We start from the raw sequence: 15,497 nt of genomic DNA on the forward strand, positions 1-15,497 counted from the left end.
ATTATGACAACCATGGCATATATAGCTCAAAAGGTCAAAGGTAAGAAAAGCAATATTTGCTATGCTTACCTTTGGTTTGTCAATCCGTAAGAGACAGAATGTACAGAACCCAGTATTTATGTTACAGTCAGCAAGAAAATATGGCACAGTCAGCAAATATAAGCTTCACAATAGATATGGTTAAAATAAACATTCTAATAATAAATAAGTGTACTTAAAGAACACCAGTTCAACAAGCCTTTAGTAGTGCAGCGCCTGAAAGCATCAGGGGTATACATTCCTTATGCAATGTCAGTAACATTGCATAAGGTGTGTATTCCCCAGATGCAAAAATGTACAAGTTGTATAGGGGTAACATTATGCTACCCCTGTACAACTTTTGTAAATGTTTTTTGTAAAATGGGCAAAGCGATCAATACAATGGATTACAACAGATGGATCACTGCATAATCTGTGGAAATCTGATAATTTAAACTGAGTCTTATGTCTTTTATATTTAATGTGCATTGTCCGTGTGCATTTCTACAACACATCCGTAGATCATCAGTGCTGTACATCTGTCCAGCACTTTTCCCTTTGTTTTGTTTTTTTAATCGAAATCAACTTGAACTTCATCCAAAGGCAAATAATTGTGTTTATATGGATGTGGGGGTTCATGAATTTGACAAAAAAAAAAAATCTTACATAGCACAACCATGTTGTGAATTGATTTCATGATTAGAAAACTACAATTCTAAATTTTGTTAAAATAGAAGAGAAGATATAATAACATGGGGCCATGTATAGGATTCCATTCACATGATGTAGGCTAGTGTAAAAGTAAATCATTGAGAATATCCATGCAACACAGAAAAAGGGCTATTTGAATAGGGTTTGTCGACCGATGGTGGTTGGAGATGATTTATTCGAGGGCAGAAGCAAGATTGTTGTTTTAATTTATGAAGGAAATATAGTTAAGTTTGGAACGCAGCCGTGAACCTTTTCCCCGGTCCTGTAGGCGGCGGTAGACACGGGTTGCATCCCGATTGCAACACTATACTCAAACATAATTATCTTACTTAGAATAAGCGTTAACTATTTAATTAACGTACAAAACGGATGTTTATCAAATAATTATATGATACTATAATGCTAGTAGAATGAGTAGAGTTTCATTAAATTTGGTCTACCTTCAGTGAAAGACTCATTCATTCCGACAACGCAGGCTTCTTACCATAGTGAAGCAGATGTAAACAGAAGCAATTGCAAAATGTGCATAAATATTTGGTAAGATTATATATGACCCAACGTCGTACCGCTCCTCCGGTCCTGCAGGCGGCGGTAGGCAGCAGGTCTTTGGTTTGCATCACGAATGCAACACCAACGCAAACAACAATACTTCAGCCTCTGCTCTTTAGTTTTGGGAAGGCGATACCAGTCGTGTGGTATTCAATCGACCTACAATATATGTATTCAATATGTTTAGGATTCCTAGTAAGCGGTTCTTTATCTGTCAGCGTGTCTGCAGACAGATTATGCGGACAGAGACTGCAGACCTCAGTGTGCAGAGACCTCAGGTAGGAACCTGCATCATACTGCGTTGACTGGGCCACTGATGGTTATTGCTGACCCCCAGATCGTCCTAACACACACAATGACATGTCTTCTTTCAGTGCAACACACTGGCGAGCTGTTCGTTTGTTCGTCCTCTGAATGAAGGTCTGCTGAATCATGAACGTTGGAGTCCTCAGCGGTCAGAGGAAGTGAGTTAACCACCTACTCGTAACATTACGTCATTTTATTTATGTGTTCTAAATATTGTTTGAACACCTCTTCAACAAACATGTAAGGAGAATGCAAACTCTGTTTTACTTAAAGTAATATCTTTACCAATAATGAACAATATGTCAGTCCTTGCTTAGGCGTGTTCCTGGAGATCTGTGGAAGAGAAATGTACACGTGACATTCCCAACCCTTGAAGAACAGTCCGCTGTGCAGAAAAGGTATAATTAAAATGACTAAATCAATTGTAAATATAACCGCATGCGGTGATTAACGGGGCTCAAGCAAAATGAAAAGTCCAGAACACACTAATGTTAGATATATAAATATGACATATATATGAAGGAAAGATGTTGATGTTCCCCTTAATGCCATACTGTTCCTCGGCTTTCAGGTGACTGGGATGCAGAGCAATGGCCGAATATCATGTTCAGCATTGTCTAATCGGGGTTCGAACACTCAAATTAAAGATCACCAGTACAAGGCATTATCCCATTGAGCCACTGACACATCTGAAATGCAGCCTCATTGTCATGGTGAAAATGTCTATTGATAAGCACACTTATTAATATACAAATATTAATATGACAAAGTTAATTATGAAGGAAAAATGGTTAACGAAGAAGTTCCCCTTAAAGCCATACTGTTTCTTGCAATCAGATTCTTGGAAACTAATGAGCCGGAATGTTGACTGCCTAATGAATTTCAGGTGCTGTTCAATGTTGTGTTTCTTAAATTAGTGGGAATGACAGAAGGTTGTGTTCAGTTTGCTCACAATGCTCTAATCGGGATTCGAACACTCAACTTAAGGATCACCAGTACAAGGCATTGTCCCATGGAGTCACTGACATTCCTGATCTGCATGAAGCCTCATTCACATGGTCAAAATGTCTATTGATAAGCACACAACATCAAGAAAACTCCAAGCACACACAAGAGAATTAAGGGCTTTCTTAAAAGAGTACAGATCTGAAAATGTGCACTGTTAATGGTAACCACCTAATGATAGCCGGTAGTTTTAAAATAACAAAATGGTCATATAGGCAAAATGGGTTGAGACTGTGGATGTTTAGCTTTTCTATGAAATTGTGGGAAAAGTAAACATTTTAAGAGCAGAGAACCAGGGTGAAAAAGATGCATCTGATTTTAGAGATTAATATGATGAAAGAATTTTGAGTCCAGGTCAATCTCGTAAGGAGAAATGAGGCTAGTTCATCATTTTTTAAAATAGCGCCGCCTTTGGGTGCAGTACCATAATTTGGGCTTATTAGTAGAGAGTGGTATTGGTATCCCTCTAATAATAGTTGTATGTTCTTTTTTTTATACAGTAACTTTATTGGCCGATATTTCTCCAATCAAACATATTCTATTCGATGATTTTTGTGAGGCTTGGACTAAAGATTTTATGTGCCGATTTTGGTGAAATTTTGATTATTTGTGTAGCCTGTTACAATAAAGTTACAATATGAAATTGTGGGAAAAGTGGGGGTTTTATAAATGCGTCTGATATTAGAGATTAATATTCTGAAATAATTTTGAGTCCAGGTCAATCGGATGAGGAGAATTAAGCCTAAATCATGATTTTTTTACAATAGATTCTGTGGTACTGCACCTTTGGTTGCAGTTCTTCAAAATTTCAAGAGTTTTCGACTTGCGGTATAGGCTGCAGTATGACTTTTACAGAATTTGAGGGGGAAAAAAAACATTCTCGGACCCCTAATAAATGAATTACGAACAACTGAAGTGACCAGATATGAATGGAAAAACACTAAATATGTTTTTAGTTTTTGCTAGAAAATTGTTTGTCTGGATTAGTGGATTGGCAGGAAGACTTAAACCTTCTCTGTCTTTTCACTCCTCACCATGGTTAATTCAGAGTGTTTTGCCTTCACAGGGACTTCTCGGAGGCGGTGTACGAGAAGCTGGCCGACGAGACACTGGACGCGCTGGTGGATTTCTTCGAGGACCTGTCGGATGAGCCCTTCACCGGGGAAGACTACGATGTTGAATTCTCTGTGAGTCTGCATGTTGGTCATCTTAAGGCCCGTTCAGCACGACACAGATAGGACTTAAGTTCAAACCTAAAACTCAGCCAAACAGCGTACAGGGCTGATTGACAGCTGTAAAACTTGGATAATCCTGATGTGTCGCATTACTTTACGTTAGTGTTTAAAGTCTGGTTGTTTTGGCGTGTAAAGTTTAAGGTTCAACTGCTCATATTGCATACAATTCTGAAACGGATAGTTTACTCATGTCGAGCTTCATCTTTATCATCTGACTCGATTTTAAATGTCTATTTTTTGAATATACAAAAATGCTCTTAATGTAGGGATATAGTCAATGGAAAAATCTGTTGATCTGACACAGACACCCCAACATTGGATAGTTAATTAGAACAGAATAACTAAATAGTAACATGCTACATATTACATTAGGTACAAAGGTCTACTGTTGTGTCAGCTTGAATCTTGGTAAATGAAAGTATTTGTTTCCGTCGGCCTCCCCCAGAGTGGTGTGTTGACGGTGAAGATAGGTAACCATGGGACCTATGTCATCAACAAGCAGACTCCTAACAAACAGATCTGGCTCTCATCTCCCACCAGGTAGGACAACTCCTTATTTGGCTGAACAGATCGATAGAGAAAAAGCCTTTTTTGTTATTCAAATGCTTGGAACCCCACATCACTTCAATGTGTATTAATGTCAATTCATGTGCACACGCAGTGGACCCAAGCGCTACGACTGGACTGGAGCTTGCTGGATGTACACACGCGATGGTGTCACACTCCACCAGCTTCTCTCCAAAGAGTTCTCGGCCATCTTTAAATTGAACATGGATTTGTCCACACTGCTTCATTCGTGATAACTCCCGGTTTCACTCTCTGCCCCACTCCCATCAGCCCCTAAAAACACTCTTACACTGAGTATCAAAAAATGCAATTGCTTCATATACAATACACCTGATATTTGAGGACCAAAAATGTGATTGGACCTGAAATATCAGTCATGTATGGGTAATTATGGCTGGTGCCTACTGTAGTGCTGATGGCAAGGTTGTGATGGTTCATTGAAGTTAAATATGTAAGAATATGAGGGGAATATTCATCATTTTTAAAATAAGAATGGAAAATGCTACTATGTTACTGTATCTGTTTTTGTCTTCTCTGATGAAATATTTATTAAACTGTTTTGCAGGACATGTAGGTAAGTTGAATATTTTCAGCATAGCTACAACAGAATTAGAAACATATTTGCTCTGTCTCTGTTAAGGCAGCACATTTTGAAAGTCTGGGCTTGTAAGTAAAAATAACTGCACCTTTTATCTGTAAGGGTATCTATTTGTCTTTGTATGAACTATACGGCCATGGATATTATATTATGCAGACGATTTTTTATTGAGATATTGGCTTTATATTATCATAATGCTATATATTTTATGTCAAATGTATTATAATTTTTCATTAAAGATGTATTGTGAAGACTTAATACCTGCTTTCTATTTACTTCTTAAATATTGATGCTTGTATAAAAGCAATAAGGCCTACAGTTATATAAAATAACTGGTGCTCTTGTCTTCATGTACCTCGCAGAGGAAGCCTGGTAGCATGACTTCATTAAACGGTCTGCTGACCACTTGGTCAGAGTGGACCTCAAAGTTCTTTTTTCGAATTTTTGCAATTTTTTATTTATTCAGTGAACATTATGAAATTTTGTCTATGACGGTAGACCTTATAGTTTACACTATTATTACAAAGTGGGCTCTATGGGGTAGCCTACACCGTTGCAAATCCTTTTTGCAAAAAATTGCCAAACCCACCAATTGTCAAATTTGTTTTCAATGTAACCACAACAAGGGACTACAGAGCAATGGCGTCAGCTTGTCAATGTCTTTTGAGCTAGGAACAACCACAATTATAAAAGAAAACGGCTTGCTATTCGCGATTGATTTTATTTTTAAAGATCAACGGCATAACAATCACAGTGTGGCGGTCTGCCTTGAGACTCGTACACTCAAGCCAGGGTGTAGGAGTAGCTGAGGGTGCCTTCATCCAGATAGCAGTCGTGGGAGTAAGTGCCCACTTTGATGGGCCGCTGGCAGGTCCCGAGGAGGTCGTCGAGGAAAGTGTCGTGGTCATGGACCGTCAGCCTCAGCACGTCATTGGGCAGGGCGCTGGAGTCCCTGAACTCCTCGTCCCACCAGGGATTGGCATCGTTGTGCCGGACAGATGTTTCGCCCAGGTAAGTAGGGCCGCAGGACACCTCCACGTAGCCATCGGTGATTCCAAGAAGGTCTGAGGGCAGGCCACTCGCTCGGATGTTGAACACCCTGAGCTGGGCTGCGACCGCAGTCAGCGGCCCCAGGGCCAGCAGGACGAGGACAAGGGAGCAGGAGGAAGTGAGGGCAACCATGTTTCTGTGAGAGATGGAGAATTACTAATAACATCTCTTCCTGTAGGGCTAGATTTATAGTATATTATCTACTAATTTAAATGTACCTTAATGCCCTGATTCATATAAAAGAAAGTAATGCATTAAATCATACTGAACATCATATACATTCACTGACTGAAGATACAAAACAAAAGGCAAGTTTATCGCTTGAAATATAATCAAAACGCATTTAATGCCGAAACTTAAAACTTAAATGTCTATTTTCTACTGAGAATATAATGTTCCATTCATTTTATTTTGGTAAGACAGAACCATGACATCTGTCTCAACTCTCTTTACAACTCTTGGATCCTACTTCAAACCAGATTCAAATATTAAGCGTATGGGGGTGCAGTAAACCAGCTGCCCATCAGAATATCTGTATTTGTGTTTCAAAGACAAAACATCTTACCTGATAACCCAATCTTCCTAGAGCAGGCAGAGTTCTTTGGAGTTCTGTAATATATTGATGTGAATGGGAATTTTCCGATCTGCCAACAGGTGGATGCACAAGGACTCAACACATCTGTTCTTTACTTTAACCTTAACAATCAACACTAGAGGCCGACTGGAAGCACCATTGGAATTGCTAACATCTACCAATATAAAAATATTAAATCTAACAATAGCATCTTAGAAGTAGCAAAAAAATATGGATGGATTACAATTTATACATTGATTGTTATATTACGATAAAACGAAATATGAAACAATAGATACAATTGCAATCAAATTACTATCTTGAGAAGAATTATTTTGACCGAAATAATGTCCTGCTAGATTTTCAAAGAAAATCAAATCTCAAAAAATTATATATAGATATATTCAATTTGGCTATTTAAAGATTTACAAATGGTTTGGAATGTGTATTTTGAAAGGTGTTTTACATATATATACTGCTTCGCCCATGTGAAGGAGACGATGCAGGACACTTTATTTAGCAGTTTGGTTGTTCCAATGGAAGAAAGTACAATGAGTATTACCTGATATCTGTAGGCGATCCAGCCAGACTGCTCTTATTCAGGTCTTTGTGTGTGTGTCAGGGCCTTTATAAAGACCTGACACACACACACACGCACACGCACAAACATATGCACACAAACACGCACACACACGCACACACACAGACACACACATGCACACACACCATGCACTGCTCTCAGGATTGCATGAAAAGGGTTAGCCCTAACCCTAACCCTCTTTTTTTTAAATCAAATACTACATTGCAAGAATTATACATTAGAAAGTAGTTCCGGTATTGGTATTAGTTTTTTGCACTCAATATTAACATGATAATGACTTAGAATAATAATACATTTGAGTTAGCTGGTTGACCAAACTAAAGCAAAAACAATAAAAGAGAAACGGGGCCCAAAGGGTCCCCCAAGAGGAGGATTAACCCTAACCCTGTTTCTGATGACAGCACCACCCTAACCATAACCCTTACCCCAACCCCAAACCATAAAAGGACTGGGAGATGCTGTGCCAGTGCACCCAAAGTCACTTTGATTAACAAATTCGGAATTATAACAAAGAAACTAACACTCACCCTAACCCTAACTGAATCTTATATATAGGCGGCAGGAGATAAACGCTTGTCCAACTTTCTTTAAGTCATGGAAAAGGAATGGTTTGATTAGGGGCATTGTTGTAAGATAGTTGGTGCTTGATCTAATGAAAAAAATTATTGATTACAGTTGTGGTTGGTGGGGCGCCCCGGTGGCGCACCAGGTTACAGCTCATACCATATAGGCACAGTCCGGAACACAGCGACCTGGGTTCAAATCCTGTCCGTGGTGATTTGCTGCATTTCCTCCCATCTATCGCCCATACCACCCTCTCTATCTCTCTTTAGAATACCCAAAAAATTTGTGTATAATGTGACCGGTATCAAAATATATTAAATAGGTAGACCACTCATTGAGGTTGTTGTTTAAAGTTGTTGCTGAGGGCCACATATGATAAATTCTGATTTTCATGCAGTTGGTAGGTTTTTTTCTCGAAAACAAAAATGTAGACACATTGACTCCCATTCTGCTGTTTCATTTTTCAGCAGCAGTTCAGAGGTATCCAATTCTCACGTTACATAACGAGGCCCTGCCTTCCTTTTCCCACCACGTTCATCATACAAAGAAGTAACTTTCCAACCAGATAATACTGCCAGCTATAAATCTATATGCTCAGTGCCGGGGGGTAAACTCCCTCCCTTGGAGCTGCTCTGGTTGGTCAGATGTATTGGGCCTCGCTGTGAAACTTGGGAACCAGATATCTCTGCACTGCTGCTACACTGGTCAATGTTACACACTCAAAGTACACAGTGTTTCAGTGTGTTGACTCAACGACGAAATGTCAAAAACAAAATTGTACCTACTGCAGCTTTAAGTTGCAGGGAGTATTTAGCCATCCATTCTGATATCACCAATACAATCCCAGAGGTTGTTTAAGGGCCATTGATCGAAAGGTTTGAGAGGTAGGCGATCATTCTAGGTGGCATGACCTACCATGTCAGAGGCTGCAGTGAGATCTAGGAGCAGCAGTATGGGTCCACAAACAGTAAAAGGGCATTCAGCACCTGTAGTAAGGGAGATTCTGTGCAGAGTATCACTCTATACGTGGAATGGAAGGTTTCCATGGTGTGATTATGGTTAAGGTGGGAAGGCAGCTGTGAAGGGACAACTTTTTAGGACTTTGGAAATGTAGGGGAGTTTGGAGATCGGGCAAAAACTGTTGTAATTTTAAGCTTTGGATTTTTGTGGAGTGGATAAGAACTACATAATGAGCATTACTCAAATCATCAAATTCGATTTTGGTTAGGAGCTAGGATAACGACAAACATTCTATACATATGTAAGGATTGGGAAAAATGTGTTTTATTGGATTGGTCACTGGCAGACATATCTTAATACAGCTATGTTTCATTGATGACACCCACGGGTCGTAATTATACATTCCATATGGCCAATAAACATCCGTTGGACGCTGCACTGTTCACCAGCTGAAACAGTAGAATAGACACAGAAAGGGATTGACAGCTGTCAAACTTAGATAAGGTGTGCACCAAATAATCCTGATCTGTTACTTAGCATCACTGTTAAAGGTCTTGTGGTTTTGGTGTATGGTCTATTTTTAGATTATACAAAAAGGCTCTTAATGTAGGGATATAGTCAATTTAAAAATCGGTAGAATCAAACAGCTGCCTGCACGGCGACTCCGTCCAGGGTGTAGGTGTAGCTGAGGGTGCCTTTCTTCAAGTAGCAGTCGTGGGAGTGAGTGCCCACTTTGATGGGCCGTTGACAGGTCCCCAGGAGGTCGTCGAGGAGAACGTCGCTGTCATAGCACGTCAGCCTCAGCACGTCGTTGGGCAGGGCCTTGAAGTAGGTGAACTCCTCTTCCCACCAGGGGTTGGGGTTGTTCTTCCGGATAGATGTTTTGCCAAGGTAAGCAGAGCCGCAGGACACCTCCACGTAGCCATCAGTGGTTCCAAATAGGCCTGATGGTAGGCCATTCGCTCGGATGTTGAACAGCCTGAGCCCGGCTTGGACTGCAGACAGCGGCCCCAGGGCCAGCAGGACGAGGACAAGGTAGCAGGAGGAAGTGAAGGCAACCATGTTTCTGTGAGAGATGGAGAATTCATTACAAGACTGCCTGAGGTGCTTGACCCTCAGTTGAATAGGTCCTGGTTGCCATTCCAAGTGGGCGGGTTCCCTAGGTATATTATCTAATAATTGAAGTGTGCCTTTATGCCCTGATTCATATAAAAGAAAACAATTCATTAACTAACATCAAATACATTCACTGACTGAAGATTACACATTTAAAAACATCAAATCAAAACACATTTTAATGCTGAAGTTATCTTAGAATGTCGAATTTGCCCCTGAGAATATAACGTTCCATGATCCATCCATTTTGTTTTGGCAAGACAGACCCATGTCATAAGAGACGTAAAGGACTGTTGAAAGGACATTCATACGGGTGGTTTTGGACGACCTATACAAACAACTGTGTGTTGTTAAGGTTGGAGGACAGGCCTGTCAAACCTCAGGCCGCTCCTGCTGTACATGAAGGTCATGTTAACTGGTGCTTAACGGTTTTCTCTCACTAATTATCAGAATGAGATGTTGCCAAACTGAAGACAATTTGAGCAATTTACTGGTTTCTGGTAGGGAGGGAGTGGCTTAATAGCATAGGCTATCGTTGCACCTAAGACTTAAAGGTGCTGTAGGTAAGATTCATGAGCTATTATTGAAGTGTTATTTGTTAAAAGTGGCAGTTAAAACTGTCAGCTTGATTTGGTACTATAAATTGTTTCATCTTTCGTCGTATCGTAAATATATACCATTCAATGTGGCATTTGTAATCCATTCAATAGGAGACATTTTTTATATCATACTATTGTTATTGCTAAGTCATTTCAATGGAAGAAAGTAATATGAGTATTACCTTATGTCTGTAGGCGATCCAGCCACACTGCTCTTGGTATTCAGGTCTGTGTGTGTGTGTCAGGTCCTTTATAAAGACCTGACACACACACGTACACGAACACATAAACACACACGCACACACGCACGCACGCACGCACGCACGCACGCACGCACGCACGCACGCACACACGCACACACGCACACACACACACACACACACACACACACACACACACACACACACACACACACACACTACTCTCAGGATTGCATAAAAAGGGTTAGCCCTAACTCTAACCCTCTTTTTTAAATCAAATACTAGACTTTACATAAACAAGTAGTTGAGGTATTGGTATTCGTAATAAGTTTGAGTTAAAGTCCTGAACAGACAACAATAAAATAATTACGCGGGCACAAAGTCAGAGTAATTGATCAAAATTTAAACAGCTTAGTTTAAGTTAGCTTAAGTTTAAAAAATGTATCAGATTTACCAAAGGCTGAAGTGGAAGATAGGTTTTTAGGCAAGTTTTAAAGGTGAAATCATTGCGGGCATCTCTAATGGTGACGGAACTGTTCCAGAGTCTAAGCCCAAACACCCTCGCCCTTGAGCCTCGACCCGAAAGCAGCAACAGGTTTTGGGCGGATGACCAAAACCTATTTCTTGTTTTTAAAGCACTAAATGGCATTGGACCAAACTAATTACATGAAATGTTCATACAGCACACCCCAGTCTGATCACTGAGGTCTCAAAACAAAAATATTTTGGTTCTAACTACTGCCAAAACAAAATGGGGGTTGTCAGCCTTTAGTGTTTATGCAGCTAAACTTTGGAACAAACTGCCAGAAGAAATTAAAAAGGCTCCCACAACCTCTACTTTAAAAACTCAAAGACTAAGCTCTTCAGTGATGTATTAACATTTCTAATGTTTTCCTTCTCTTTGTGTATTTTTATTCTTATCGATTTATATTTTAATGTTGGATTCATATCGGCAATGTCTGACCTTACTGAATGTATTTTTTATTATTTTATTCCTTTTTATCCCTTTATTTTTTATAGAACATGTGTGATTTTGTTGAAGGTCTTTCATTATATTGCGTGTACTTCTTCACTATAAATGATACTGTTGTCTTTTTCTTTGTAAAGCACATTGAACTGCTTGATGTAAGAAATGCGCTATACAAATAAAATTGCCTTGTCTTGCCTAGCAGCAGCTTTCTGAACTAGCTGAATACAGGATAAGAGGAGGCTTATCCCTAACTCTAACCCTGTTTCTGATGACAGAATAACCCAAACCCTAACCCTTACCCTAACCTAACCCCACCCTGATAAAAAAACAGCACTAACCCTAACCCCTAAAAGGACTGGGAGATTGTGGGCCAGTGCACCCACTTTGATTAACAAAATCTGTATAAAACAAAGAAACTAACCCTCACCCCAAAACTAAGAGACTCTTAAAAGGAGTTTATAGGCGGCAGGAGATAAATGCTTGTCCAACTTTCTTTAAGTCATGGAAAACGAATGGTTTGATTTGGGCTAGACAAAATGGATTCATTAAAGTTGAGGTCTGTATAAAAATATACCTTAAGATATTAGATAAGGTTGACATGGGTAGACTGCTTGTTGAGGTGGTTGGCAAAGGTTTTAACAGAGAGATTGCAGTGGGCCTCGCTTGGAAACGTGAGAACCATATATCTCTGCACTGCTGCTACACTGGTCATTGTAACACACTCATAGTACACAGTGTTTTAGTATGTCCAAGTCCGCCTTAATGCACGGGCTTACCTGGGCTGAAGTCCCAGGGCCTACGACGATCAGGGGCCTACCATGAGCTGCAGTATTGCATTATTATTTTCTTTTAATACTGGCTCATGATAGGCCCTGTTGGGAAAAATAACCTGCTGAGTACATCACATGTACATTACAAATATAGCTAACTCCTACCCTAGCCTGATGAGCACATCACATGGCAGTCACATTACAATATAGTCAACTTTTAACACATAACACAAACACATGATAATATAGTCAGGTCAAGGCCAGAGCCAAGGCCCCATTTCCCAAGCAGGCAAATGGTAGACACTCAGACAATGCACCAGTCATCCTCAAGAACGGGAGAGCCACATTAATTTATCACACAGGAGACACTTTGAAGCTCTCCCCCGTTAGGAAGAACACAAGAAGATACACATGCATATACTAGGGCCTGGGAGCCAAGGTCAAGCAAAAACACACAGAACCACACACACCTCAAACGCACACACCTCATCGAGAGGAGGATACAGCATAAGAATGTATCACACAGGGACTCTGGATCTTCTTCTGAAGCAGACCTTCCACGGAGGCGAAGCTCTGGACGAACCATCAGCGCTGATTAGGGACTTAGACATATTCGATTTCTCACGCTTTATTACTCTGTATAACCGTTGCCACTTTACTTAATAAATCCAAGGTCCTCGTGCCGACAGACTTTATTACCTCTCCGTCTCATTGTATCTGGTCCAGTAACTAGACAGACCGTTTTTCCCCTCAGCCCCCCGATCGGTGTAGGCCCAAAACAACGTGATTTTTTGTTTGGGTCCTACAAAGATCGGAGTCCTATCATGAGCTGCAGCATTTAATATATAAGATTATCTTCTATACTGGCTCATGATAGGCTCCCCGATCGTTGTTGGCCCAAAACAATGTGATTTTTGGTTTAGGGCCTACAAAGATCAGAGGCCTATCATGAGCCAAGAAAATAAAAATTGCATTGGTTTGTAATTTGTCGAAATCTCTGTCCATCACTTGATATGATTTTTTGTGGCTTCTGAACGGCCCAATTTACCAGTGACCCACGTGGGCACCATGACATAACAGCCTATCACAAAATGTAGAAGAATGTTTTGGCTTGTGATTCAAATCGATTGAAATGAGAGGCGTGAAGGTTGTCGTGGCTAGTTGTCAAAATGTCGGAAAAAGAAAAAGTTTGAGAATGGCGCGCAAAAACGCAGACTGCAAAGGGAGAAGGAGATTCGGGATAAAGAATTACTGAAAAAGATCCCGAAGCTGACTGAATTTTTCAGACACATGGCATTTACACATTTTGAGTGTAAGACCCCCTCTCAGGGAGTCTACGAAACCTCTCAGCCCCAGGGCCCAATGGCAGGTTAAAGGGGTAGTTCGGAATTTTGGACATAGGGCCTGATTCCGAAGTGAGAATTGGTATTCTATATCACTGGAGACAGTTTTCAACACATTTCATTCAGTCCTTCTAGTTGCAGAGTTCGCTCGTGCTAGGCTAGCGCAAGTCAACGGGCAATGCTAGCCTGCTATTAAAAACAGTCTTACCCACTCCACAGTACACCCGAGGTAAATCAATTATAACGCCAGACTATAGATTTAAATGTCTGTGTTGATAGAATAATGTTAGAAATAAAACTAACCATGCATCGCATGAATCATCGAGGGACTACTTTCTCAGCAGAAGCGGAATTCTACTATGCGCTGGTTAGGTTTGTAACCGAATCACGACAGAAGAACGTAAACAGAGAAGCGTGGGACAGAAGCGCAATTGAACGACTAGGCAACATGATGGTTCAGTGTGCTTTTAGAAATTGTAGAAATAAACGGTACAGATGGGCACCACAAAGTTTCCACCATTTTCCAGTGCGAGATCCAGAAAGGACTCAACTGTGGCTTGTTGCTGCTGGCTTTGACATCAAAACACCGGCTCGTACATGTACGGTTCGTTGGATACAACAAATTCCTCATAATCGTCTTCAAAAGCAGATGCATCGCTAACTCCTCCAAACGTGGCCATATCTTGTTAATTTAATACGCTTGTAGAATTCCTTCGTTCACTGTACTCTGCATTTGTAGCAATGACAGCAGCAGGTAACCTAGGTATCAGTCCGCCGCTGCCGTAGCCTACGTACAGGAATATAAACACTGCTGCTGAGACCCCGCAATTCCCTCAAAATGCAATGCAATGCAAGGTTGGTTTTATTTCTAACATTATTCTATAAACAGACATTTAGATGTATAAACTGTCGTTATAATTGATTTACCTCGGGTGTACTGTGGAGTGGGTAAGACTGTTTTTAATAGCAGGCTAGCATTGCCCGTTGACTTGCGCTAGCCTAGCACGAGCGAACTCTGCAACTAGAAGGACTGAATGAAATGTGTTGAAAACTGTCTCCAGTGATATAGAATACCAATGCTCACTTCGGAATCAGGCCCTATGTCCAAAATTCCGAACTACCCCTTTAAGGCAGGCCTGAGTATGTCCACCATAAGAAATGTTAAAAACAAAATCTTAACTACTGCAGCTTTAAGTTGCAGGGATTAGTGAGCCATCCATTCTGATGTCAGCAATACAACCCCAGAGGTTGTTTAAGGGATATTGATCCAAGGGTTGAGAGGCAGGTAAATCTCTGCATCATTGGCATAACAATGGAAGGAGGTAATATATTTTAGAATGATAAGGACAAAGGGGAAGAGCGTTTAGAGAATATAATATTGTCCAAATGGAGCCTTGATGGCACAGGGGGTGCTGACAGAGGAGGAAGAGGATGAGCCCTGTACAACTGAGAAGGTTCTGTTAGTTATGTAAACCAGCTGGAGTTGCTCAATCTAGGTGGCATGACCTACCATGTCAGAGGGCTGCAGTGAGATCTAGGAGCAGCAGTATGGGTCCATAAACAGTAAAAGGGCATTCAGCCCCTGCAGTAGAGGAGATTACTTGCCGAGCATCACTCTATAGGTGAAATGGAAGGTTTCCATGGTGTGATTCTGGTTCAGGTCACGTGGAGAGCAGCTGGAATGGCCAACTTTTAAGGACTTTGGAAATGCATACACAGGTAGAATAGACACAGAAAGGGAAGCAGATGGGAACGGAGACA

At 40.6% G+C, this 15,497-nt stretch overlaps 3 protein-coding genes across 4 annotated transcripts; 1 reads left to right on the plus strand and 2 right to left on the minus strand.

Annotated features, from left to right (window-relative positions):
* Positions 1 to 1,309: 1,309 nt before the first annotated feature.
* fxn (frataxin) lies at positions 1,310 to 5,247 on the plus strand. The gene is made up of 6 exons (XM_030359235.1): positions 1,310 to 1,556; positions 1,653 to 1,742; positions 1,891 to 1,982; positions 3,656 to 3,776; positions 4,270 to 4,364; positions 4,486 to 5,247. Exons 1-6 carry the CDS (start codon positions 1,458 to 1,460, stop codon positions 4,622 to 4,624), a joined length of 636 nt encoding a protein of 211 aa, XP_030215095.1. The 5' UTR covers positions 1,310 to 1,457; the 3' UTR covers positions 4,625 to 5,247.
* A 443-nt stretch (positions 5,248 to 5,690) lies between these two features.
* On the minus strand, positions 5,691 to 7,278 carry LOC115545798 (protein C2-DOMAIN ABA-RELATED 4). 2 transcript variants are annotated; one of them, XM_030359236.1, is made up of 3 exons: positions 7,176 to 7,278; positions 6,605 to 6,683; positions 5,691 to 6,175 (listed from the first exon to the last, which is right to left on the minus strand). In XM_030359236.1, the coding sequence occupies exon 3, from the start codon at positions 6,169 to 6,171 to the stop codon at positions 5,773 to 5,775; it is 399 nt and encodes a 132-aa protein (XP_030215096.1). In that variant the 5' UTR covers positions 6,172 to 6,175; positions 6,605 to 6,683; positions 7,176 to 7,278; the 3' UTR covers positions 5,691 to 5,772. The 2 variants fall into 2 exon arrangements, with proteins under 2 accessions (XP_030215096.1, XP_030215097.1); XM_030359237.1 differs by having other exon boundaries at positions 6,605 to 6,648; positions 7,176 to 7,246.
* Positions 7,279 to 9,040: 1,762 nt separating this feature from the next.
* On the minus strand, positions 9,041 to 10,731 carry LOC115545454 (protein C2-DOMAIN ABA-RELATED 1). The gene is made up of 2 exons (XM_030358634.1): positions 10,636 to 10,731; positions 9,041 to 9,804 (listed from the first exon to the last, which is right to left on the minus strand). Exon 2 carries the CDS (start codon positions 9,798 to 9,800, stop codon positions 9,378 to 9,380), a length of 423 nt encoding a protein of 140 aa, XP_030214494.1. The 5' UTR covers positions 9,801 to 9,804; positions 10,636 to 10,731; the 3' UTR covers positions 9,041 to 9,377.
* Positions 10,732 to 15,497: the final 4,766 nt, after the last annotated feature.

Source organism: Gadus morhua, chromosome 6 (genome assembly GCF_902167405.1).
Source record: "Gadus morhua chromosome 6, gadMor3.0, whole genome shotgun sequence".
Taxonomy (NCBI): domain Eukaryota; kingdom Metazoa; phylum Chordata; class Actinopteri; order Gadiformes; family Gadidae; genus Gadus; species Gadus morhua.